The sequence below is a fragment of the Chiloscyllium punctatum genome, chromosome 1 (assembly GCF_047496795.1).
Source record: "Chiloscyllium punctatum isolate Juve2018m chromosome 1, sChiPun1.3, whole genome shotgun sequence".
In the NCBI taxonomy this organism is placed as follows: Eukaryota; Metazoa; Chordata; class Chondrichthyes; order Orectolobiformes; family Hemiscylliidae; genus Chiloscyllium; species Chiloscyllium punctatum.
Window position 1 is genome coordinate 123,318,517 of NC_092739.1, and position 25,776 is coordinate 123,344,292.

Here is a 25,776-nt window from a genome sequence, read left to right on the forward strand (position 1 = left end):
GTGGGAAGCGTCCCTACATGTAATAGTGGTATCCATGTCGACCATCTTCCACGTCTTGCAGTGGTTACCATGCAGAGTTGTATGGTGTTGGCCTGAAGGCTGGGCAGTTTGCTGCGAATAATGGTTTGTTTAAGGTTTGATGGTTGTTTAAAGGTGAGAAGTGGAGGCAGAGAGGAGGTCTTGATGAGATGCTCATCCTCATTGATAAGGTGTTGCAGGCTGCGAAGAACATGACATAGCTTTCCAGCTTCTGGGAATTACTGGACAACAAAGGGTACCCTATAAGTTGTATTCCATGTCTGTCTCCTGAGGAGGTCATTACAGTTTCTCATTGTTGGCACACAGACAGACTTTAACCTCACATCTTTAATGCATTGTCTGAGCTGAGATGATACCTTTTGTTAGAAAACCTGAAATTGTCTTGAGAATGTGATTTAAAAGGAGTTCTGGGATGTACATTTTAACGAACTGAAACTAGCAAACCCATTCTAAAAGATGACAGATTTAATCTCAGTTTGTTTTATTATATTTCAGCCGCATGAAAATAATCTTTTGCTATAAATTCTGTATCGTATGGTCCTGCTCCACAACCACCTAATGAAGAAGCAATGCTTCAAAAGCTAGTGCTTGCAAATAAACCTGTTGGACTATAATCTGGTGTTGTGATTTTTAACTTTGTCCACCCCAGTCCAACACCAGTTCCTCCAAATCATGCTTAGAAAGGCTATTAAAGGATCATTACCTTTTTATATGGTAATTGAGCAGATGTTTATGTTTTTATCAGAGATTAGTGACTTCAGGAGATTTAAAAGTTTTAAATGGATTTATGGATATTTCCACAATCAGTTGTAAAGGGTGAGAACTCTATTTAGCGTCATAGAGATGTACAGCAGTCCAACCCGTCCACGCCGACCAGATATCCCAACCCAATCTAGTCCCACCTGCCAGCACCCGGCCCATATCCCTCCAAACCCTTCCTATTCATATACCCATCCAAATACCTCTTAAATGTTGCAATTTGAGTATTAGAAATTCCTTTCTCATCGCCAGATTTTATCTTCTATTGTGACATAGAAGATGTGACATAGAGGGTAGGATTTGATATTAAAGGTATGAGGAGCCACAGAGGAGTATAATTTGGCATGGAGTGTACAAAGGGCAAATGTATATGCGTAGCATCATTTAATTTGTATGGAATGTATCAGGACCCATGGAAGTTGGATGGGGTGGAGGTATTGAAGAGATGTGATGGCAAGGTCCTTAAAGCCTAATAACATCAAAACTAAATGGGATGAAGACCCTAAGATGGAAGTAGGCCTTGCTATCCAGCCCACCTCAGCATCTGCCTGCCCTATGGCTGCCAAGGACTTGCTAATGCAATCGATTAATGTGACTTCATCCCTCTCTCAAGTTTTTCTGGATATATTTTAATGAGGTGGATCTGAGAAGTTGAGAGTTCAGAAACTTCCAGACTTGAACTAGAGTTATAGAGTCATAGAGATGTACAGCACCGAAACAGACCCTTTGGTCCAACTCATACCTGCTGACTAGAAATCCTAACCTAATCTAGTCACATTTGCCAGCACTTGGCAATTGCAACATATAAAAGGCATCTGGATGTGTATATGAATAGGAAGGTTTTAGAGGGTCATAGGCCAAATGCTGGCAAATGGGACAAGATTAATTTAGGATATCTAGTTGGCATATCTAGTTTCCATGCTGTACAGCACAATGGCTGTACGGCTCTATGGTGGGAAATGAGCTGCTTTCTTTGTTTCCCTTTGGACAATTCACATTTTCTCTCCCTTTCACTTGGTACTTTGTAAATGTTCTCCAAGAAGTCTAAAGCACACCTTCATTTTGGAAACCCAAAGTTTCTATAACACCAGTTTAGGTATTGATCTGTGATATTCCTATTGTCTGCCAGATTTGCACAATTAATGTGGATTTTGCATAGCTTTGACAGTTACAGACTTGATGGGCAGAAGGGACTCTTCTGTACTGTATGGTTTTGTGAATTGAAACCTTCATGGACGCCACAGGATGTCATGTGTTCAAGTGCAGATTCCACTGAGATCATTGCCGCAGACATTACTCATGTGGGAGATAGCAACACATTTCATTTTCTCACCCAAGCCAAATTTAAGTGTTTCTTCCTCAAGTTCACTAACTGACCTTTAATGTTTGCATCTCTCCTCTTGCCTTCTATAAGTACGTGCTAACGGGGTTGGTATTCAATGATCCTCTCAGGTTTTCCTTGATCCGTCCAGACAGAGAAGCCAAGCAAATGTGAATATAAATTCATCTGAGTATTGCAAGGTTACCAAATATGTAGAGTCATAGAGATGTACAGCATGGAAACAGATTCTTCAGTCCAACTCGTCCATGCCAGCCAGATATCCTAACCTGAACTAGTCCCATTTGCCAGCACTTGGCCCATATCCCTCTCAACTCTTCCTGTTCATATACTCATCCAGATGCCTCTTAAAGACCGCAATTGTACCAGCCTCCACTACTTCCTCTGGCAGCTCGTTCCATACACGAACCACCCTCAGCATAAAAAAGTTGTCGCTAAGGTCCCTTTTATATCTTTCCCCTCTCACCTTAAACCTTATGCCCTCCAGTTCTGGACTTCCCCACCCCAGGAAAGAGACTTTGCCTATTTCTCCTCTCCATGCCTCTTATGATTTTATAAACCTCTATAAGGTCACCCTCAGTCTCCGATGCTCCAGGGAAAACAGCCCCAGCCTATCACTGTAGCTCAGATCCTCCAACCCTGGAAACATCCTTGTAAACATTTTTTGAACCCTTTCAAGTTTCAGAACTTCCTTCCGATAGGAGGGAGACCAGAATTGGGCACAATATTTCAAAAGTGGCCTAACCAATGTTCTGTACAACCACAACATGACCTCCCAACTCCTATACTCAATACTCTGACCGATAAAGAAAAGCATACCAAATGCCGCCTTCACTGTCCTATCTACATGCGACTTTTCTTTCAAGGAACTACGAACCTGCATTCCAAGATCTCTTTGTTCAGCAACACTCCACAGGACCTTACTGTTATGTGTATAAGTCCTACTCTACTTTGCTTTTTCAAATCACAGCTCCTCACATTTATCTAAATTAAACTCCATCTGCCACTCCTCAGCCCATTGGCCCATCCGAACAAGATCCTGTTGTACACTGAGGAAGCTTTCTTCACTGTGCACTACACCTCCAATTTTGGTGTCATCTGCAAACTTACTAACTATATCTGTTACACTCACATCCAAATCATTTATATAAATGATGAAAAGTAGTGGACACAGCATCACTCCTTGTGGCACTCCATTGGTCACAGGCCTCCAGACTGAAAAGCAACCCTTCACCACCACCCTCTGTCCTCTACCTCTGAGCCAGTTCTGTATCCATCATTATGTACTAATGAATTTCATATGTCTAAGTACATGGAAATTGTAGAATATCTCTGTAACAAATATCATATTACAGGTTTGTGCATTCATTTAATCCCCCAGTACTTCCTCACAAACAACCCATTAGTCTGAGATATTTGGGGTTAAGTTTGACTTTGAAGCTGAGTATCTTGAGTTATAATAAAAATAAACACACTAAGTTTTGACAGATGGGAAGTCAAACAGCATGTTCAGAACTGAAGAAGCGTCACTGGATCCGAAGCATAAACTCTGTTTTTTCTCTATACTGCCAGACCTGCTGAGTTTCTTCAGCAATTTCTGTTTTTGTTGCTGATTTCCAACATATGCAGTTCTATTTTTATTCTGTAGGATGTTAATGAAGCCAGTGGGATGACACCAGAAACATATGCAAAAATCAGGAAGGGGTTGACAGGCTGCATAAAACTTTTCTCTTGAAAATAGAAAGGTATGGGGAGACCTAACCTAGATATTTTGCATTCTGAAAGAATTCATTGAAGAGAGAATTATGCCAATTGTGGGGAAGAACATGACTACATCAATACAAGGTAGAAAGAAACCTACCTTGTAGTAACTAAGTCAAAAAGTCTTTATCCAAAGAGTGGTGGAAAAGGGGATGTGATGGATGGCACTTATATGGAGGGTGAAAAGTCACAGCTACAGTCACATAGATGGGTTAACTTTAAGAAGGGTAAGAGAGGTAGGCATGTAGTGAAGCAGTCTTCTGTAGCTATCGAGGAGAAAGTGAGGACTGCAGATGCTTGAGATCAGAGCTGAAAATGTGTTGCTGGAAAAGCGCAGCAGGTCAGGCAGCATCCAAGGAACAGGAGAATCGACGTTTCGGGCATCAGCCCTTCTTCAGGAATGGATTCTTGAAGAAGGGCTGATGCCCAAAACGTCGATTCTCCTGTTCCTTGGATGCTGCCTGACCTGCTGCATTTTTCCAGCAACACATTTTCAGCTCTTCTGTAGCTATCCCCATTTCAAACAAGTATGCTGTTTTGGAAAATGTAGAGGGTGATGAATTCTCAGGGGAATGTAGAACGAACAGCCAAGTTTCTGGTATTGAGACTGGCTGTATTGCAATGAGGGATATGTTGGGTTCCAAGAGATTGATTGTATTCGGGGACTCTCTCGTCCGAGGTACAGATAGATGTTTCTGCAGCCAGCAGCGAAAAATCAGAATGGTGTGTTGCTTCCCTGGTGTCAGGATCAAAGATGTCTCGGAGAGAGTGCAGCATGTTTCCAAGAGGGAGAGGGGCCAGCAGGAGGTCATTGTACACATTGGATATAGGAAAGGAAAAGGTTGAAAATCTGAAGGGAGATTATAGAGAGTTAGGCAGGAATTTAAAAAGGAGGTTCTTGAGAGTAGTAATATCTGGATTACTCCTGGTGCTACAAGCTAGTGAGTACAGGAATAGGAAGATAGAGCAGATGAATGCATGGCTGAGGAGCTGGTGTATCGGAAAAGGGTACACATTTTTGGATCATTGGAATCTCTTTTGGGGTAGAATTGTACATGCAGGACAGATTGCACCTAAATTGGAAGGGGACTAATATACTGGAAGGGAGATTTGCTAGAGCTACTCGGGAGGATATAAACTATTAAGGTGGGACCCAGGGAGATAGTGAGGAAAGAGATCAATCTGAGACTGGTACAGCTGAGAACAGGTGAGTCAAACAGTCAGGGCAGGCAGGGACAAGGTAGGAATAATAAATTAAACTGCATTTATTTCAATGCAAGGAGCCTAACAGGGAAGGTAGAAGAGCTCAGGACATGGTTAGAAACATGGGACTGGGATATCATAGCAATTACGGAAACATGGCTCAGGGATGGGCAGGACTGGCAGCTTAATGTTCCAGGATACAAATGCTACAGGAAGGATAGAAAGAGAGGCAAGAGAGGAGGGGGAGTGGCGTTTTTGATAAGGGATAGCATTATAGCTGTACTGAAGGGAGTTATTCCTGGAAATACAACCAGGGAAGTTAGTTGGGTGAAACTGAGAAATAAGAAAGGGATGATCATCTTATTGGGATTGTATTATAGACCCCCTAATAGTCAGAGGAAAATTGAGAAACAAATTTATAAGGAGATCTCAGTTATCTTTAAGAATAATAGCGTGGTTATAGTAGGGGATTTTAACTTTCCAAACATAGACTGGGACTGCCATTGTGTTAAAGGTTTAGATGGAGAGGAATCTGTTAAGTGTGTACAAAAACATTTTCTGATTCAGTATGTAGATCTACTTAATAGAGAAGGTGCAAAATGTGACTTACTCTTTGTAAATAAGGCTGGGCAGGTGACTGAGGTGTCAGTGGGAGAGCACTTTGGGGCCAGCGACCATAATCCTATTACTTTAAAAATTGTGATAGAAAAAGATAGACCAGATCTAAAAGTTGAAGTTCTAAATTGGAGAAAGACCAGTTTTGATAATATTAGGCAAGAACTTTCAAAAGCTGATTGGGGGCAGATGTTCACAGGTAAAGGGATGGATGGAAAATGGAAATCCTTCAGAAATGAGATAATGAGTGTCCAGAGACAGTATATTCCTGTTGGAAAGGCTGGTAAGTATAGGGAATGGTAGATAACTAAAGAAATTAAGGTTTTGGTTTAGAGAAAAAAGGAAGCAAAAGTCAGGTATAGACTGGGTAGATCGAGTGAATCTTAGAGTATAAAGGCAGTAGGAGTATACTTAAGAGGGAAATCAGGAGGGCAAAAAGGAGACATGAGATAGCTTTGGCAAATAGAATTAAGGAGAATCCAAAGAGTTTTTACAAATACATTAAGGACAAAAGGGTAACTAGGAAGAGAATAGGGCCCCTCAAAGATCAGCAAGGCAGATGATGTGTGGAACCGCAGGAGATGGGAGAGATACTAAATGAGTATTTTGCATCAGTATTTACTGTGGAAAAGGATATGGAAGATATAAAATGTAGGGAAATAGATGGTGACATCTTGAAAAACATCCATATTACAGAGGAGGAAGTACTGGACGTCTTGAAACTTAAATCCCCAGGACCTGATCAGGTGTACCCTTGAACTCTATAGGAAGCTAGGGAAGTGATTGCTGGGCTTATTGCTCAGATATTTGTATCATCGACAGTCACAGGTGAGGTGCTGGAAGACTGGAGGTTGGCTAATGTTGTGCCAACCAAGAAAGGTGGTAAGGACAAGCCAGGGAACTGTAGATCAGTGAGCCTGATGTCGCTGGTGGGCAAGTTTAAATTAGATTACTTAGTGTGAAAACAGGCCCTTCAGCCCAACCTAATGAAGAGTAACCCACCCAGCCTCATTCCCCTTCACCTAACACTACAGGCAATTTAGCATGGCCAATTCACCTAACCTGCACATTTTTGGACTGTGGGAGGAGGCTGGAGCACCCAGAGGAAACCCACACAGATGCAGGGAGAATGTACAAACTTCACATGGACAGTTGTCTGAGATAGGAACTGAACCCAGATCTCTGGCGCTGTGAGGCAACAGTGCTAACCACTGAGCCACTGTGCCGCTCAAGTTAAGCAAATCCTGAGGGACAGGATGTACATGTATTTGGGAAGGCAAGGATTGATTAGGGATAGTCAACATGGCTTTGAGTGGAAAATCATGTCTCACAAACTTGATTGAATTTTTTGAAGTAGTAACAAAAAGGATTGATGAGGGCAGATGTGATCTATATGGACTTCAGTAAGGCATTCAACAAGGTTCCCATTGGGAGATTGGTTAGCAAGGTTAGATCTCATGGTATACAGGGAGAACTAGCCATTTGGATACAGAATTGGCTCAAAGATAGAAGGCAGAGGGTGGTGGTGGAGAGTGACCAGTGGAGTCCCACAAGGATTGGTGCTGGGTGCACTACTTTTCTTCGTTTACATAAATGATTTGGATGTGAGCATAAAGATATATTTTAAAAAGATTTTTTAAAAAAAAATATAGTTAGTAAGTTTGCAGATGACATCAAAATTGGAGGTTAGTGGACAGCGAAGAAGGTTACCTCAGAGTACAATGTGATCTCGCTCAGATGGGCCAATGGGCTGAGGAGTGGCAAATGGAGTTTAGTTTAGATAAGTGCGAGGTGCTGCACTTTGGAAAGCAAATCTTAGCAGGACATATACACTTAATGGTAAGGTCCTAGGGAGTGTTGCTGAACAAAGAGACCTTTGGAGTGCAGGTTTATAGCTCCTTGAAAGTGGAGTCACAGGTAGATAGAATATTGAAGAAGGTGTTTGGTATGCTTTCTTTAATTGGTCAGAGTATTGAGTATAGGAGTTAGGAGGATATGTTGCAGTTGTACAGGACATTGGTTCGGCCACTTTTGGAATTTTGTGTGTAATTCTGGTCTTCGATTGGAAGGGTGTTGTGAAACTTGAAAGGGTTCAGAAGAGATTTACAAGGATGTTGCCAGGATTGAAGGATTTGCGCTTTCGGACGAGGTTAAATAGGCTGGGACTATTTTCCCTGGAGAGTCGGAGGCTGAGGTGTGACCTGATAGGGGTTTATAAAATCATGAAGGGCAAGGATAGGAGAAATAGACAAAGTCTCTTCCCTGGCGTGGGGAGTCCAGAACTAGAGGGCATAGGTTTAGGGTGAAAGGGGGAAGATATAAAAGAGACCTCAGGGGCAACTGTTTCATGCAGAGGGTGGTACGTGTATGGAATGAGCTGCCAGAGGAAGTGGCAACATGTAAAAGGCATCTGGATGGGTATATGACTAGGAAGGGTTTGGAGGGATATCGGCTGGTGCTGGCAGGTGGGACTAGATTGGGTTGGGATATCTGGTCTGCATGGACAAGTTGGACTGAAGGGTCTGCTTCCGTGCTATACATCTCTTTAATTCTATGATTCTGTTATTGTGAATCTTTTGTGCTCCGCACTGCTTTGTTAAATGATAAGCAGATCAGCATTAAATGTGACAAATCATCATATGCTTTTTTCATCACTAACTGAAGAAGTATTGATATTTTCATATCTGAGTCACTTAACTTGATATCTACTTGCTTTCAGTAATGAGACATTTTAACCTTCTGCAGCATATATTAAATTACAGTTTGTAACCAGTCAAAAATTATTCATTTGAGACGAGTCACTGATGCTGAATATTAAATGATCAATGATTTGAATGACACAGAACATTCAGTGAATTTAGAAAGCTGGCAGGCAAACTTTATGCAATACACTTTCAATAAAATGGAGAATCGGGGAATTAATTGACAAAGAAATAAATAAGAAATGGCAGAAATGACAGAAATCATTGATTCTCAGCCCAATGAAGTCAGGTCAAATATGATCAAGGACACTTCCTGCTGATTACCAAATGCCTCCTCATTTCACCTGACTAATCAGTACTCCTCTGTGATGAGGAGGTAAAGCAAATCAAGTGATTGCAGAAGTGTGCTTGGTTTGCTTTTTATGAGGCTTTGTTCGACCTGCAGACATGTTGAGTATTTTTCAAACAGCGATTGTAACTCCACCAGATTTGAGATTTTTGTGGAAAAGGACAAGGATGGACCTGAAATCAAAGTTCCAAACTGGGGGAAGGCAGATTTTAATAAAATCAAGTATAATTTGGCCAAAATGGCCTGAAAGCTGATAGGTAAATCTATGTCAGAGCAGTGGGATGCATTCAAGAAGGAAATGGGGAAAGTATAGTACCAGCAAGTTCCAATAAAGACAAAAGGTAGGACCAACAAGTCCTGTGAACCCTGGACATCAAGGGATATTGAATAAAGAGAAAAAAAAAGTATTCACAAGTCATAATTCTTCCTCAACTACAGCCAAACTTTTCTCAGTCCTCAGATTTTAGGTGGGAAGGGATTTTCCTCCTTTATGGGCTGTCTGGAGGAATTTGAGCAAATCTGTCCATGTAAAATCTGGTCTCCCTCCCTCATGTTTCCTGCTGCCACACATTGACACCCTCACCTAGCTTTCCTCCCCACCACCAAATCGACCACAGTATTTATGTGGCTAGTTCATTTAGTTTCTGGTCAACCTCCAGGATGTTGATATTCCAAGGGGAATGGTTAGATGGAGAGAATATTATCGTCTACATCTTGCTGCATATTAATGAAGTGTTTCAATACCAATATCTAGCTAATTTAGAATGATGCTGAAAATTGTGCATTCATCAGAAAACATTCCCTCTTCGGGTCTTACGATGATAGGATAGTCTTAATGAAGTTGTTTGGCCAAGGACCTGAACTTAATCGCTACACAAATAACGTTACGAGAATGGTCAATGTGCATAATTAATTATAAAAGGCAAAGATATTAACAGTACATTTTACGTTATTTCATTCCAGGTGTTTATTTCTTTATTTTTAACATGATGAAACATGAAGATGTGGAAGAAACATCTGTCTACCTAATGCACAATGGAAATGCCATCATAAGCATGTACAGGTATGAACCAAAACTCACAAGACGATTGAATTTTGACATGTTCATATTAAATTTGAGGTTTATAGGTTTCTCAAGTAGTCTGTTGTATTTTCTGTAAAATTGTAATGGTGCATAATTCAATTTAGTTCTAATATTAAAATTTATAGTCTCCAATAAGTGAAGTTCTTTGCTCACATTTGGATTGGGTGGCACGGTGGCTCAGTGGTTAGCACTGCTGCCTCACAGCACAGAGTCCAAGGTTCAGTTCCAGCCTTGTATAACTGCGTGGAGTTTGCACATTCTCCCTGTGCCTGTGTGGGTCTCCTCCCACAGTCCAAAGATTAGTTGAATTGGCCATGGTAAATTACCCATAGTGTTAGGTGTATTGGTCAGAGGGAAGTGGACTGGTTGGGCCGAAGTTCCTGTTTCCACACTGTAGGCAATTTAATTATACACAGAACAATGTACCATAGCATTGATTAATTTTTTTAGATAAAAATATTTATTTAGGTAGAGGAAATTAAGCATGTGATTTTGATACGTCTCTGAACATAAGAACTAGGAGCAGGAGTAGGCCATCTGGGCCCTTCAAGCCTGCTCCACCATTCAATACGATCATGGCTGACCTTTTTGTGGACTCAGCTCCACTTACCCACTCTCTCACCATAACGCTTAATTCCTTTACTTTTCAAAAAATGATCTATCCCAGCTTTCAAAACATTTAATGAGGAAGCCTTAACTACTTCACTGGGCAAGGAGTTCCATAGATTCACAACCGTCTAGGTGAAGAATTTCCTTCTCAATTCAGTCCTAAATCTGTTGCCTCTAATTTGGAGGCTTTGCCCTCTTGTCCTAGTTTCACCTACCATTGGAAACATCCTCTCGACTTCTATCTTATCTATTCCCTTCATCATTTTATATGTTTCTATATGATCTCCCCTCAATATTCCAATGAATATAATCCCAATCTACTCAGTCACTCATTATGAGCTAACCCATCTACTCTGGAATCAACCTAGTGAACCTCCTCTGCACCCTCTGTAATGCTTTCTCAAGTAAGGAGACCAAAACTGCACACAGTACTCCAGATGTAGCCTCACCAGCACCCTGGACAGCTGCATAAGCTCCCAGCTTTTAAATTCAATCCCTTTCGCAATGAAGGGCAAAATTCCATTTGCCTTCTTAATTACCTGGTACTCCTGCAGACCACCCATCTGCCTTATACCTGTTACAGCAGAGAGCAAAACAATTATATACAAACATATCCTGGTGTTTTTCTTTCTTATACATGCATCTGAGTGATAGTTCTTCTTAAATTTAAAAGATTCATTAAAATTTCCTATTCACAGTCCCATTTTATAATGTATTTATCATCTTGTGTTTCAGTTCAGTAATCTGTGTGTAGTGTGGGATATTCCAAATAAAATACATAAATCACAGGCAGTAGTTGTCATGTCAACATTAATACTCAGAGAACTACACTTTATCTGGTTCACAGTATAGCTTACCACAGAAAATCCTTCTGAATTCTGAAGTCTGGAATAATTGGCAAGCTTCTCTTTATATTAATATTTATTGGTTAATAAATTTGTTTGGAGGGTTTATAGTCTAAGCACAGTTTTTAAAAAATGCTTATTCAGTTTTATATGCTAAAGTTTGGGAAGATTACTTGATGGTATGCAATATAACCAATCAGCCAAAGTAAAGTGACAAGTGACAATTAGTTCAATTCCTGGCCGAACAGTCAATTAACTTTGTCAGATAAGGCACAAACAAAATCTGAGAAGTTTCATACAGCCATGACATTGACGAATCCCATTTGCTTTCTTGAAATTAAACTGTCTGTTATGTTGGCTCATTTCAACATTTCCCTCGGCTACTCTCCAAGTTGAACTTTAGTCATGTCACAGTTGCCTGCATATATGTTAAAATGTGCAACTTGTGCATGCAAATCTTGGAGCAGTAACCAATGGGGGCATGTACAGAGGAGTGACAGTCTTAATCATGAGCCCTGAAATGCAGGACTCAGCTATGTCCTTTAAGTGAATCGAGGAGGTCCCATGAAGACCTTGAGAGTTTGGCAATTTATCAATATCTGTGCATGAGGTGTGAGAGCAGCTGATACCCATGGATCATGCCATGCGATGCAGTTGCTTGGAGACCTACACTGACTATTCTTCACAGCATACCAGGTAAGTGCTCTGACTTCCATATCAAGAATTCTTGGCAACTAGTTTACTTGCAGCAGATCGTTAGATCGAATGTTGCTTATTAATGAAATGAGATTTTCAGTATAATTAGGCTAAAGTGGCCTGGGACCTGATATCTTAGGTAAATCTGTGTCAGAGCAGTGGGATACATTCAAGAAGGAAATAGGGAAGGTAAAGTACCAACAAGTTCCAATAAAGACAAAAGGTAGGACCAACAAATCCTGTGAACCCTGGACATCAAGGGATATTGAATGAAGAGAAAAAGGAAATATTGACAAGTCATAATTCTTCCTCAACTACAGCCAAACATAACCACAATAATTCCTGTTAAAGTCAATTTACCATCACCTAATGAGAAACTTGTTTCAACATCCAGATCTTAGTTAAAAGATGCCACAACTTGTTTCCAATATCAAGATGGGCTTTGCTGGTCTTCTCATGGGATCTTGACATTTTTTGCCAAAGCCCACATTATTCATGGCCCTGAAAAATTCCCCAATTCCCTGAAGATGAGATATTCACATGTTAATGAATTGAAACTGTAAAATGGTGCACTGCAGTATAACCAATTTTATGTTATACTATCAGCCTTCTTGCATGTATAACATTGGATCTCTTACATTATTTACAAATCTGGACCTTGAATTAAAAAATGTTTGTAACCAGAATTAGAAACATCCATTTATGCTCCTGTACAATCAATCTTATACATAAATAACAGTTTTGGTGTTGCCAGTGTTGATCAGAATTTACTACCCAGTTTAAAGAGAGTGCATTTGTAACATAAAGTCTCCTGAACATATAATTTCTGCCACAAAATGTCAGATAAGGTAAGAATACTACTCTCTCCATGCAGGCTTCTGTTGATTCACCAGAAATATAAATAATTCACATTGCTTTCAATTAAAATGTATCTTTCCAAGAATATCTTTTAACCTTTTGTATACACTGTTCTCCCTATTATGTTCTCATATATCTTGAATGAGTCTCTAAACTCATTGCAAACATGGAAAATACCTCTTATTTTGTGGACCTTTGTGGATCATCCTATGCTAATGAGCCAATTACTTTCAATGCCACAATTGTCACAGTGTCATTGAATTAATGAGACATTAAATTGATCATTCTTCAACACTTCAGCTGGATGTGAAAGATTCCACACCATTATTTTGAAAATGACGCCAAATCAAATGACCTGCTCACTAGCATATTGTTATTTGTGGAACTTTACTGTGTGCAAATTGGCTATCATTTTTCCTGCATTGCAACTATCACTACTTTGCAAAGTATCTTCATTGGCTCTAAGATGCTTCAAGACATTTTGAGGTTCTGAAAATTACTGTAATAACTTTTTTTTATTTACTTATATTATAAGCTGTCCCCTTTCCTCATACTGAAAAGAATTTATCCTTGATCTGTCTGCAGTAACAAACTGGTATCTTATCTCTGAACATCTTTTTATCTACACTGTCATGACTTCAAAGTCACAAATGACATGTGATTGTGACTATGATTTTCCATCACTCCTATCTGCAAACTTTGACATGCAAAAGCATCTCATATATCTGGGATATGTTTTAGTATCTCATCCAAAATATTTTCCCAATTGTGCCATCATACACAAGCACATATATTTCAATCAATCAATGTTATAAAATCTTATTTGATTATATACTGTTTTCACTGTTTTGTCATTTTGGCAAATGGTATGGATGATGAGGGCTCTTCTTCATGAAAAATATAACACATTTGTTTCTGTTATGTTACCTTTTAGTTCTGAATCCAAGGGAAAACATGATACTTCAGGAAACAGTGGAGTGCTTAAGCTTGAAACAGGAGATGAAGTTTGGCTGCGGATGGGAAATGGAGCATTGCATGGTGACCATCAAAGATATTGTACGTTTTCTGGCTTCCTCCTTTTTGAGGGTAGCTAAAAGCCTCCATTATTAATGTAGCTCAGCAATAATATTCAATGTAGAATCGTGAAACTGTAATTAAACAATCTGATCTAAATCAACTCATTATCCATTATCTTTTCAGAGTGGTGAAAGAAGCTTTGTGAATCATAACAGTCCCATTTCTTCCTTCTTAATTGGTTTTTCACCAAGTATTTTAAGTATTTTCATTCTAACTCTGCTTGCTTCATTTCAACTGTCAGATTACTGGTGTTAGAAAACTTACATATGGTCATGCTTATGTTCATTCTGGTCAAGATGAGGGCATTTTCTTGGTTTTCCGTCTGTACTCAAAATCTCTTCTTGTAGAGGAGATATGATAGTTTCAAACTGAATGCACAATTAAGATATGCTCAAAGGTGATCACAGCTGTTCATTATGGACTGCCCAGTGCCAATGCAGATAATAGCCCAGTATGTTAGTTGTCTTACTCTTCCCAATATTATATCATTTAAGAAGTGGGCAAACCTTGGGGAGAAAAGTTTGAATATCATTTGTCTGCCATTTGTTCTCAGTTTCTATACATAACTCACTGAAATGGGAAGAGTGTGTGGTATAACATATTAGCAAACATTTTGGCTTCTCGCAATAAATAAGAAGATTATAATTTAAACATGTTCACAAGGTCTATACACACATCTGATTAGATTAGATTCCCTACAGTGTGGAAACAGGCCCTTTGGCCCAACCAGTCTACACCAACCCTCTGGTGAGTAACCCACCCAGATCCACTTCTCTGAGTAATACACCTATTTACTATGGGCAATTCACCTGACCTGCACATCTTTGGACTGTGGGAGGAAACTGGAGCAAACCCACACGAACAGTGAGAATGTGCAAACTCCACACAGTCACCCGAGGCTGGGATTGAAGTTGGGACCCTGGTGCTGGGAGGTAGTAGGGCTAACCACTGAGCCACCATGCCACTCCATTTTTTGTGCCTAAGAAATGTAAAGTTGGACTCTGCAATGTTTAATCTTTAAGAATCCATACACATGATAACAAAGACACATTATAAAATTAATAAAATGTATTCAAGCAATAATTTTACGTATACTTAAACATTTAATAAATTCACAGCCTTTATGGCAAGATTGTGTCAATACAGTTGATTGTTTCAGGAATAATTGTTTAAAAATTGGAATGCTACAGTTTAATTAACATATGAAAGTATAGACACTAGTAACAATCAGGATTATTGTCTTTTATGATTGAGATATACAATGTCAACAAATAAATTTATACACAAGATATTATTGGTATTTGATTTATTTTGAATGGCATTACTGATATAATAGTTGAGATTGTGGAATTTGTTACTACATGTCAGATTACATAACATTTTATTTTGGTTTAATTTTGTTTCCTTATGTCTTAATGGCATGGACCAGAGAGAGAGTTGAATTGAATGACCTGTTCTGTCCTCTTGTTCTGGTCTATAATAGAGTGGTTTCAATTTCTTTTCTTTTTTTCCTCAGTTCTCTTTTAAAGCATAATCGGCAGTTGTGTGTTTCCCCAAAATCTGCCTGGGAATTTCAATTTAAAAATGATTTACCCCGATTTCTTAGAGTTAAAACAAAATAGAACCAATAGTGCATTCCAAACACAGCAGGATGATTCACAACATTCATTCACGCACATATGTATCCAAGAAAGAAAAAAGAAAGGAAAGGGGGAGAAGTTGCAATTTAAAAATTACAGTGCTTCACATCAAAGGTATTGGCATTAGGTAACATAATTAGAGTGTCCAATGGACGTCTTTTCATTGGCTGTACGCAGAAGTCTCTTTTGCAGAAGCTCTGATGCATTGAAATTGTAGCAGAAAGTATAACAATTGTAATTTGGGAATTGGTTCATTTTACAGACAAAATACGGAAATCAGACTTTGAGAGCCTAAGCAGTCATTAGCTATGCCTCGAATTGCTTACTCTTCTGTAATTGCAAGCAGACGAGAGAAAGAATTCAAAAATGGTATAATTAAAGATGATTCAGTAGTTAAAATCACGTGACAAGGGCTTCACAGCTTAACCACCCAGTTAAAGATGTTTTGATATCCTTGCCAAAACCTCTTGTTGAATTGGGTTATTTTTCAACACTTAATAATTTTGGCAAGATTAAACAAGATTTTTAGTTTTAGTTTTCTGCAATTGCTGGAGTTTTGAAGCAGATGTGGAAGCTCTTATTGCTCTCTGATACAGCTAAAATCTCGGGTTCTCTTCTTCCTGCTGCAATTGCACGTGAGACAATTTATTTTACTGAATTTGCATTTGGCACGGTTGTGTTTATGGGATGTTACCTTTATTAGAACAGTTAGTTAGTAGTAGATTATACATATAATATATACTTTACTTAAGCATTTCAATGGGTGTACAGTAAAGCTAATTCTTTTCATTTACTTTTATTTTATCTGTATTTTAACTGTAGTATAAAAATAAAGTAAGTTTTGCTTAAAGTCAATGAGTTTAACTAATTAAATTGTATCTGGAATACAATGCCTTACATTTACTTTTAAAATAAGATGAAGTTACTGTCCAGTCTATTTTCTTAATATATTTTGAGGAGGTTTAGTCTAGCCTATAACATAACCAATCACTGGGAGGTGACACCACATATTCGAAGCAGATGTATAGAAGATTTCATTGGTGACATGTTATCTTGGTGAAGATCTTTGAAGTTTGCAAGCTAGGAAGAAAAAGTTGTTATAGAAGAAATGATTATACAAAATGATAAGACTGTGAGACATAAGAGCCAAAGTAGCCCATCTAGTTAGCTCTGCCACTCAATAAACTCATGGCTGATCTGATAATCCTCAACTCCACTTTCCTGTCTTTTCCTCATATCCCTTGATTCCCTGACTGATAAAGAAACTGTCTATCCTTAGCTTTGAATAGATTTAACTGTTCAGCCTTAACGCTCTGTGCGGTGTTGAATTCCACAGCTTTACAATCCTCTGAGAAAACAAATTCCTCTTCATCTCTGATATATATGCTGACTCCTTACTCTGAAATTATGCTGTCTATTCCAAAACTCTGCCACAAGGGGAAACAACATTTTCATCCCTGTCAAGCTAAGAATCTTGTAGGTTTCAAGAAGCTCACTTTCATTCTTCTAAATTCCAATGAGCACTGATACAACTGACTCCACCTGTCCACATAAAACAGTCTCTCCTTGCCTGGTTTCAGTCTATTGAACCATCTCTAAACTGCTTCCAATGGCAATATATCTTTCCTTAGATAAGGCCCGAAAACTGTTCACAGTATTCCAGCTGCACTTTGGCTAGTACCATGTATAGTTTTAGCAAAGCCTCCCTCCTTTTATTCCCCCTTTCCTTTGAAATGGAGGTCACATTCTATTTGACTTCCCTGTTACCTGCTGAACTTGGATGCTAGCTTTTTGTAATTCATTCACAAAGACTGCCAAATCCCTGTGTGCTTTGGCTTTCTGCAGTCTTTCCCTTTCTAAATAACATGCAGCTTCTCTATTGTTCTTGCCAAAGTACATAACCTTGCATTTTCCAATATTACGTTCAATCTGCTGAGTTTCACCCATTTGCTTAACCTATCGATATCCCTCTACAGAATGTCCCTGGTCATGCACAGGGTATAGTGGTGAGTGAGTGTCAGTAAATGGTGATTGTTAATGCTTATTGCACGAGGAAAGACAACTGAAGAGTGAAGGAGAACTTCAGTGAACAAAGCAGAACAAGGTACCTATGTCAGCCATGCAGTGTTGTAAGCAGTATTATAAAGAAGGTTCAAAAGAAGGGATCCCTGGACCTGAAACATACCTCTGCATTTTCTCCACATATGCTGCCAGACCTGCTGAACTTTTCTAGCAATTTCTGTTTTTATTTCTGATTTCCAACATCTGCAGTTCTTTAGTTTCTTTGGTCTTATATTTTATCCTTTTTTCTATGAAAATGTATAAATCCTCTTGATAGCTCTTTTATTGTGGAGAAAGTTGGAGTCATTTTGAGCCCCACATCCCTCATTTAAGTAGAATTGTGAGCTGTGATTGCTAAATGTATGCCTTAAGGATCAGAGTTCACAACATAGGATCCCACTTTACAGGGGACCCAGTGAATAAAACAGATAAGTGATTTAATTGCCTAGTAACTGAGCTCCAGCAGTGAATTCTGAGTGATGGAGTGATCTGCCTCTTCTAGGTGTAGAAATTACTCATCTGGAAAGTTCTGTGGAAAGAGGCTTGTGGAATATTGCAGTGCATCTTGCAAATGGTATACATTGCTGAAAAGAGTGCATTTTGAAGGTGGTGAATGGGTTGACAATCAAGCAGCTGTTTCACTTTGGACAGTGTCTGTGACTCATGAGTGTTGCTGGCACCTATCCGGGCAAATAGAGTATTCCACCACACTCTTGGCCTGTGCCTTGTAGATGGGGGTCAGACTGTGTGGAGTTAGGAGGGGAGCTACTCAGTAGAGAATTCCTTAGTTCTGAACTATTCTTGTAACAACCGTATTTTTGTGACTAGTCCTGATCTTAAACCTAACTCTCTCACAGTTACTGGTCCATTGTAATTGCCAGGTTGTTGATAGTGGTGGGTTCAGTGATGGTAATGTCAGCATTTATAACCCATCCCAAATTGGTTTTGTGAAGATGGTAGTGTAGGTAAACCCACAATGCTGTTGTTCAGGGAATTCCAGGATTTTGACCCAGTGATACTGAAGGAACGGTGATATATTTCCAAGTCAAGACAGTGAGCGGCTTAGAGGGGAAGTTGCAGCTGACAGTATACCCATACATCTTCTGTCCTTGTCTATCTGAATAGCAATGATTTTGGGTTTGAAAGGTGCTGTTGAAGGAGCCTTGGTGAATGTCCTCCCTGCGCTTTGTAGGTGGTGTATACAGTTGCTACTGTGCATCACTGATGGGTGGCTGAATGTTTGTGGATGTGATATCAATGAAGTGGGCTGGTTTGTATTGGAAGGCATCAAATTTCTTGAATGTTGTTGGAGTCGCAATCATTCAGTTAAGTTGGGAGTTTTCCAATCTTCATCTGACTTGTGCTTTGTAGATAGGCTTTGGGGAGTCGGGAGGTGAGTTACTCTCTGCATGGTTCTGAACCTCCAGCCTGCTCTTTTAGCCACTGTACTTTGACTAATCCAGAACAGTTCTTATCAATGATAATCTCCAGAACATTGATAGTGAGTAATAGAATATGGAGAAACCATTGAGCAATGGTTAGATTCTTTCTTGTTGGAGATGGTTATTGTCTGATATTTCTGTGGCTTGAATTTTACTTGCCACCTATCAACCTAAGCCTGGATATTGTCCAGGTTTTGCTGCATTTGGGTATGGACCACTCCAGTAACTGAGGAATAGCAAATGATGTTAAACGTTGTGCAATCATCAGCGAGCATCCCCACTTGTGACCTTACAATGGAAGAAAGGTGAAGCAACTGAAGATGGTTGAGCCTAAGACACGATTATGAACAACTTCTGCAGAGCTGTCCTGGAACTGAGATGACTGAACTGTTTCATTGTTGCACTCATACCTGGCAGAAAGGTTGTGATTGCTGGATGTCAGTTATCTCAGGTCTCTGACATCTCTGCAGGAAGTTCCTCAAGGTAATGTTGCAAAACAATGAGGAGACGGAAAGAGGAAATTTGACTTAGTGAAGGTGTGGGAGACAAAACACATGCCACCAAAATGGAACCAAAAACCACTTCCCAAATTTCTGTATGCCTTGAAGAAATTAAATTTCTCTTGATAACAGGAACCCTAGTTCTATATGGGAGTTCTTTAGGATTCAGTGTGCAGGCCATTTTTATTCCATGTTGTTTATCAAAACTTGGGTTAAAAGGCATAATTTCAAACTTTGTAGATGATATGAATCTTTGAATAGTGGATCATAAGGAGGAAAGAGATGGACTTCACAGGGCACAGACACAGACACAAGTTATATTTGATTGGTCCTCCCTGAGTTTAGTCATGCTCTTAGAACATTCATTCTCGATCATAGCCATTCACTGTTTTCCCACACATCACCATAGGTTATTTACCAATTATCTTGAATCTCCACACTGATTCTTAACACTGCTGCCAATAGAGCTATAGAGTCACAAGCAATCAACAACACAGAAAAAAGGCCCATCGACTCAGTGAGTCTGCACCAGTTAAAAACATGTACCTAACTATCTAATCTAATTTTTCAGCACTTGGCCCATAACCTGTACTTCTACACACTTCTACAAATCTCATCTCAATTGGTTCTTGTTTAAGTGCAGCAACTCCATCTTCTCTATTCTACATCCATCCAGTCCATCCACGTGCTCAGAAATGTTCTCATAAATCATTTTGTACTCACTCTTAAGCATTCACATCTTTTCTAAAATGTGGTACCCAGAATTGGACCCAATACTTCATTTGAGCTAAGTTAATGTTTTAATACGGGTCATGAAGAGACATTTACATTTAAGGGTGGAATCGAGGTGTGTTCAGAGGCAAACAACACTTTTTCATTCAGAAACCTGGTAACCCTCTGTCACACTCCATGATTAAATCTTGCACAGGAAGGCATCTGAATGGCCATCCTGTCTGGACACCATTTAAAGGTTGTCAGGAGGCAACTAATTCTCTTAAGGACCTCATTCCACCTCCACTCATATTCAGATATGCAGGAGACATGCTGTTGTGGAGGCAGACAATCCTGTCCTCTCTTACCACCTTACCAGTTAGTCCTTGCCCATGACTTCTATCTGACCCTCCTCACCTTTCTTTAGGGATCTAACAATCATCCCTGATGAAGGTCCAGCAGCAGCCAGTAACAAGAGCTGACCAGTCATCAGTCTACGGGAGCTATTGAACTACTGCAGGATGTCTAACCATTAAATTTCTCCTGCGGAGTTGTGATCATTAGATGCAGGATTCCTTCTGTCAAAGTAGGATTTAATTCCCTCAGGGCTCACAGAAATTCCAGTTGCAGGAGTGAAACTAGTTTTTGTAACAGATATTGGTTTCCTGTGTTTATATACCTGTGTAAATGTCTTTTAAATGTTGTAACTGTACCTGTCTTTACCACTTCCTCTGGCACTTCATTCCACAAATAAACCAAACTTTATTGAACACATCCTCTATGTGTTCTTCTCCAACTATATTCCAAGTTGTTCTGCGCCAGCAACATCTTTGGAATTGTACCCTTTGTTTTATATAGCCTCTGCTTGTTCTTCCTACCAAAATCTATCACTTCATGTTTCTTTGCAATAGATTTCTGCATATTATTCACCTTCCATTCCATCCACTTGTCTGTGCCCCTTGACGTCTATCACTGTCATCCTCACAATGCATTATTTGAAGGTATGTATACTCTACAAGTATTGAAACTGTGCTTTTTAACCCAGATCTTGATTAATAACCTAAAACAAAGAAAGAAGTGGTCCAAGTTCTGATTGCCAAACAACCCCACTGCATAACTTCCTCCAGTCTGAAAAATAACTGCTCACTACTATTGTGTCAACTTAGTACTGATGCTGTCAGTGTTCCTTTCATTCCATGGGTGTGATTTATTTGGTTATAAAGGTGATGAAATGATTCAATGTTAGAATTAGTTCTTGATTGGCCCTTTCTTCAGGAGAAAACTTTGATTCTTCAGAAAATAACATGGGGGCATGGAGTCTTCTAGTTGTTTCATAGAGCATTAATGAATTAATTGTCCCAGCATTTGTAAGCTTCCACAACAGATGAGGGACACAGTATATGCACTTTTGACTGGAATCTCCTGGAAGGCTATCAGAGAATAATAGTGGCCAGGAAACATATACCCTTTTAACCCATTATCTTTGCCAAGGGACCTTTTGAGACTTATAATGGGAATAAGTTCAGGCACAATTTCATTCTAAATTATTTTTGTAAAATGAAGCGTGTTTTGATGGTTGACTTTATATTCTGCTAGCAAAGTATAATCACACTTCGTTCCAGATTTTTTGTTGTTTTCTAGAAAAATTGATATAAACTTAAAATAAATTAATTTCATATTGAAATGGAACAAAATTCTTTCTGTGGGCTGTAGTTTAAAGTATGCATAGGATGTTATTTTCAGTAAAGCCAAATAACAGGAGTACACTGCACAGTACGATGCATAAATGTCTGGGTCAACTTTTCCAATTTATTCAAACGACATTCTGCATGCTACATATTACCTTCTTCATATTTATAGCAAGTCATTTTAGATGGTCTGAATGAAAAAATACTAGAATCAGCAAAAAATGTCACTGACCACAATCTATTCTTAAAACCCCCACACAGATAGTGGAAGGAAAAAAAAAGTCAATTTCCTGATTATCAGATTAGTAAACAAATAATTGCACCTCGATGTTAACAGAAAGTTTTTGTAAGATGTCATTAAGGGCATATTTAGAGATTTTCCAATCTCAAAGACCCAAATGAAATCAAGTTACTTCTGACTTCAATTCAGTCAATCTTCATCTTGCTAATGAGCCTAATCATCTTACCAAGCACGCAAAAGGAAAAAAAACAGTATGACTAGTGACTGTGACATACTGGTTTGACTCAACATGGAGATCCAGAATGACCAGTCTGTTCATTTCCAAGTATTACTATACTTTCTCCCTCTTTGTTCCAGCTCTGGAATGTTTGGTGACACTGTGTTGCTGTGGTAGTACCCTTATGTCTGGGTTAAGATGTCCTAATTCAAATCACAACTACTATGAAGGTATCTGAACACATCTAAACAGCTTGATTAAAAGCCTTCTGAAATATAAAAGATGTGGAGTAAGTGTTACCATAAGTAATTAAAAGTAAAAATAAAATTTGCATAGCAATTTTCTCAACTCTGTTTTAATTAAAATGCTCAGCCCATCATCTTTCCAAATTAATTCTTTGTGAGAAATGTTTGATGATGCCAGTAGATCCAAGCATCTCATCTGTCTATTTTGCTTGAGAACATTATCACTGTTCTAAGCAAATAGGAAAGGTCTTACACAATAGGTGGCATAACTTTACAATGAGCCTTGGCACAACATTCACAATAAACTATTTACGTTTCTTCTCATTTCTTCACTAATACATTACACAACAACATTATAGGCATTCAGTGAAGCATGTCAGGTGAAGAAAATGCCAGCATATATTACACTTTAAAGAGAGCTATCCTGAGGTAACTTGCTCTTTTCCTCATTACTTCTGTTAATTAAGCTCTACTTCGATTCTAATGACTATCAATTAATTTGTTTAGAAAATGTCTGAATGGTAATCTAATACTTTCATAGTTAAATATTTCAGTTGACTTTGATGTAATCATTTTTATTTCTCAATTCTGTAAAGTTTGCCCTAATTAATTCTTTCAATTCTCTCTGTTCCATTTTTAACTTAGGTTCAAAATAATAGTTTTGCATTCATTAGCAGACATCTCAGAATAGAGATCCAAAATTTTAATCTGGTAAATATGAAGGTACAGCAATGCATCTCCAAGTTATGATGTGTACAGTTTGAAGGTAATGCAGTTCCCACACACTGACGGACATTGCTCTTTCAAGTGCTGTTGAAGATTTGAGAGATTCTACAAAAGACCTTAGAAGTTACTGCAGTATATTCTATAGCTAGTGTCCACTATAAAAGCCATAGATTGCTATTTGAAGAAATATAAACTATCTAGATCATCATGTGCAGGGAACAATTTCAATCTTGCAGATAAAAGCTATACAAGAACAGAGTGAGTGAGCTGGGTAGAACTAACACAGAAAATGCAGGAGAAACTCAACAGTTTGAGCAGTGTCTGTGGGTGAAGCCGAGTTAATGTTATGACTTCAATATACTCTTCTTTAGAACTCTTGAGTGAGCTGTTAATAAAGCATAACGTATTCTAGGCTTCATTAATAGGAACATAGAACACAAGAGCAAAGAGGTTATGCTGAACTTAATGTGACAACACTTTGACTTTAAGAGGTGTGTTTTTTCATTTTTGTTGTGAAGAGAGGTTGCGACAGAGGTATCAAGTGGTCTGCTCAGAGCCAAGAAAGTAAATAGCTTGTGAAGTCTTGGGCTTTTTTTTTTAAGTTGGAACAATAGAAGCAACATGAATGGGTGAGGTCAAGCTCCTGCAGAACCAGGATTTTTAGTTGTAGCTTTCAGCAGTTTCTGGGGTTTTGAAGTTGGATGTGGAAACTCCTTTTCTTCTCTCTGTTACAACTAAAAGCTGAGGTTCCCTTCCTGCTATTGGAATTGCATGTGAGACAACCTATTTTATTGAACTTACCTTTGCCAAGGTTGTGCTTATCAGATTACATTAGATTGGATAACTTACAGTATGGAAACAGGTCCTTCAGCCCAACAAGTCCACACTGACCCTCCAAAGAGTAACCCACCCATTCCCCTCCTCTACATTTACCTCTGACAAATGCACCAAACACTATGGGCAATTTACCTAACCTGCACAACTTTCGACTGTGAAAGGAAACCAAAGCACCCAAAGGAAACCCATGCAGACGGAGGGAGAATGTACAAACTCCATACAGACAGTCACCCGAGGCTGGAATCGAACCCTGGTCCCTGGCACTGTGAGGCAGCAGTGCTAACCACTGAGCCTGCATGCCAACCCCTTTCTGAGTTGATTCCTCCGGGTGGACTGCGCGGACCACATCTGTTTACCTCTTAAGGTTTCACGCCTTAGCAGAAGAAATGCACCCGGCGACAGCCGTGCCCACGCGGGAAGCAGTCTCATTGATGTTACTATTTTGGAACAATTAATGAGTCATTTATTATTTTGTTAAGTATTTTGACAGTGTTACAGTTAATCTAATTCTTTTATTTTTATTTTGTCTGTAGTTTAACAATAGTGTATGAATAAAGAGTGCTTTGCTTCAAGCCTGGTAATTTGACCAATTGAAATCTATCTGGAATGCAATGCCTAACACACACCTTTAAAATAAGAAAACCTTAGAGTCTGGGCTATCTGCTTGATTTGTTTTGAGGGAGCTTGCTCTGGCTCATAAGCTTAAAAAGGACACTGGTGAGACGTCAGACCTCTCTGTTCATATGCTCATACTTGACTTGTGTCTTCAACTCTCCTGACATCAGGGTCATGTGATCAGGTACATGAAGATCGACATGAATCTCATTATAGCACAATTGGGAGTCTTTTATAAAACTTTCTACAGTTAGTGGTAAGTAGTGAAGGTACAAATATCGAACTATGAAATATGAAAATGCCTTTACAATTAATTCAGCATACTCTAGAGAAATAAGGAAAACTATAGATCAATGAAAAATTGATAGGAAAATAAGGAAAGGGCCTAAAGGAAAGAGAAAACTAAAAAGAAAGATTAGCTGCCAAAATAGAAAATTGTTTTAAAAATTTACAAGAGATAGTAAAGAAAGGAATCTTTTTCAGGACATTACCGTTGAGGGGCCTACACATTACTCCCACAAGTGACTTCTTGCCTTTAATCATTGCTTATCTTTACCAAACCATTTCTATATGCTGTTTTCCTGAACTTAAGACATCCCTATCTATGATGTTAATATCATTATGAATTATCACAGCTTCCTGTCCTTCCCAAATGTCCTGTGCACTTCAAAATTCAGGTCCCAATCTATGTCGTCCTGCAAACATGTCTCTATAATTGTTACTACATCGTACATACTTATCTTTATGTGAACTAGTTTGTTTTGAATGTCATTTGCATTTAAATGTTGAACATTCAGTTTTATCCTTTTATTATTTTTGAAACCACCAGCTTTATCAATAGATTCAATCTTAAATTCATACTCTTTTTTTCCTTCCTGTTACAATTTGTTTCCTGCATTATTTCATTTCTGGTTTTA

At 38.9% G+C, this 25,776-nt stretch overlaps 1 protein-coding gene across 1 annotated transcript in view; it reads left to right on the top strand.

Moving 5' to 3' along the window:
• The window catches only part of LOC140479557 (complement C1q tumor necrosis factor-related protein 3-like), a 28,197-nt gene extending 12,972 nt beyond the window's left edge, over positions 1-15,225 (top strand). Inside the window, exons 5-6 of the mRNA XM_072573380.1 lie at positions 9,731-9,830; positions 13,794-15,225. Of these exons, the coding sequence (XP_072429481.1) occupies positions 9,731-9,830; positions 13,794-13,953 (260 nt within the window). The 3' untranslated portion in view covers positions 13,954-15,225. The remainder of the gene's footprint in view (positions 1-9,730; positions 9,831-13,793) is intronic.
• The last annotated feature ends 10,551 nt before the right edge of the window (positions 15,226-25,776 follow it).